General features: G+C 37.5%; 1 protein-coding gene across 1 annotated transcript in view; it reads left to right on the top strand.

The window, feature by feature from the left end:
- Positions 1–723, top strand: part of LOC119586515 (RAD50-interacting protein 1-like) — a 12,072-nt gene that overhangs the window by 7,963 nt on the left and 3,386 nt on the right. The window contains exons 10-11 of the mRNA XM_037935256.1: positions 37–187; positions 434–599. Coding sequence (XP_037791184.1) covers positions 37–187; positions 434–599 — 317 coding nt within the window. The remainder of the gene's footprint in view (positions 1–36; positions 188–433; positions 600–723) is intronic.

Below are 723 nucleotides of genomic sequence, written 5' to 3' on the forward strand. Positions count from 1 at the left end.
TTGGTGAAATTAGCACAAGTACTTTACAATTTTCAGTTGCTCTGGAATTGATGGACGAGTTTGTGTCTGACAATGATGCGTGGCTTGCAATGGAGGGCGGTGAAGCAGCACACTGTGGGGAGCAGCTCATCCTCCTTGTACAGGGCATTACCGATCGCTATAAAAGACTTCCGCAGCCAGGACATAGGTATGGAACTTCTAGCCTTATGAGGGTATTTGTTTCTTGTTGCATAATATATGTAGGTAATGGATTTTGGGGTGTATGTATACCTTATGTAATGATTCTATAAATATTTTGATATATAGTTATAGATTTTGGTGTATATATATACACACACACCGCATTCTATAAATCTTTTAAATATCAAACTTTCTTTGGATTAGATATAAGGAACAATAAATGGTGCATTTATTAATATAAAGTGTTTCTTAGGTTACAGTTCCTGGAGCTGCAACTTGAGCTTCTGGATGATTTTCGAGTGAGAGTGTTGCAGGTGATGAAGAGTGAGCGACAGGATCCTTTAAACTCACACTACCCAGCTATTCTCAACACCGTGCATCATATTGCTGCAACTCTGACTGACTGGGCTGATCTTCCGGTAAGATTAATGTTACGGAGAGTGAGAGTGATGTTCAGATTGGATCCTACGTCTTGAGTTACGAATCTTGTTTTTATATTGTATGTTTAATTAATAGCTTAACTTATTTTGATTATTTAAAATC

Source organism: Penaeus monodon, chromosome 21 (genome assembly GCF_015228065.2).
Source record: "Penaeus monodon isolate SGIC_2016 chromosome 21, NSTDA_Pmon_1, whole genome shotgun sequence".
Classification (NCBI taxonomy): Eukaryota; Metazoa; Arthropoda; class Malacostraca; order Decapoda; family Penaeidae; genus Penaeus; species Penaeus monodon.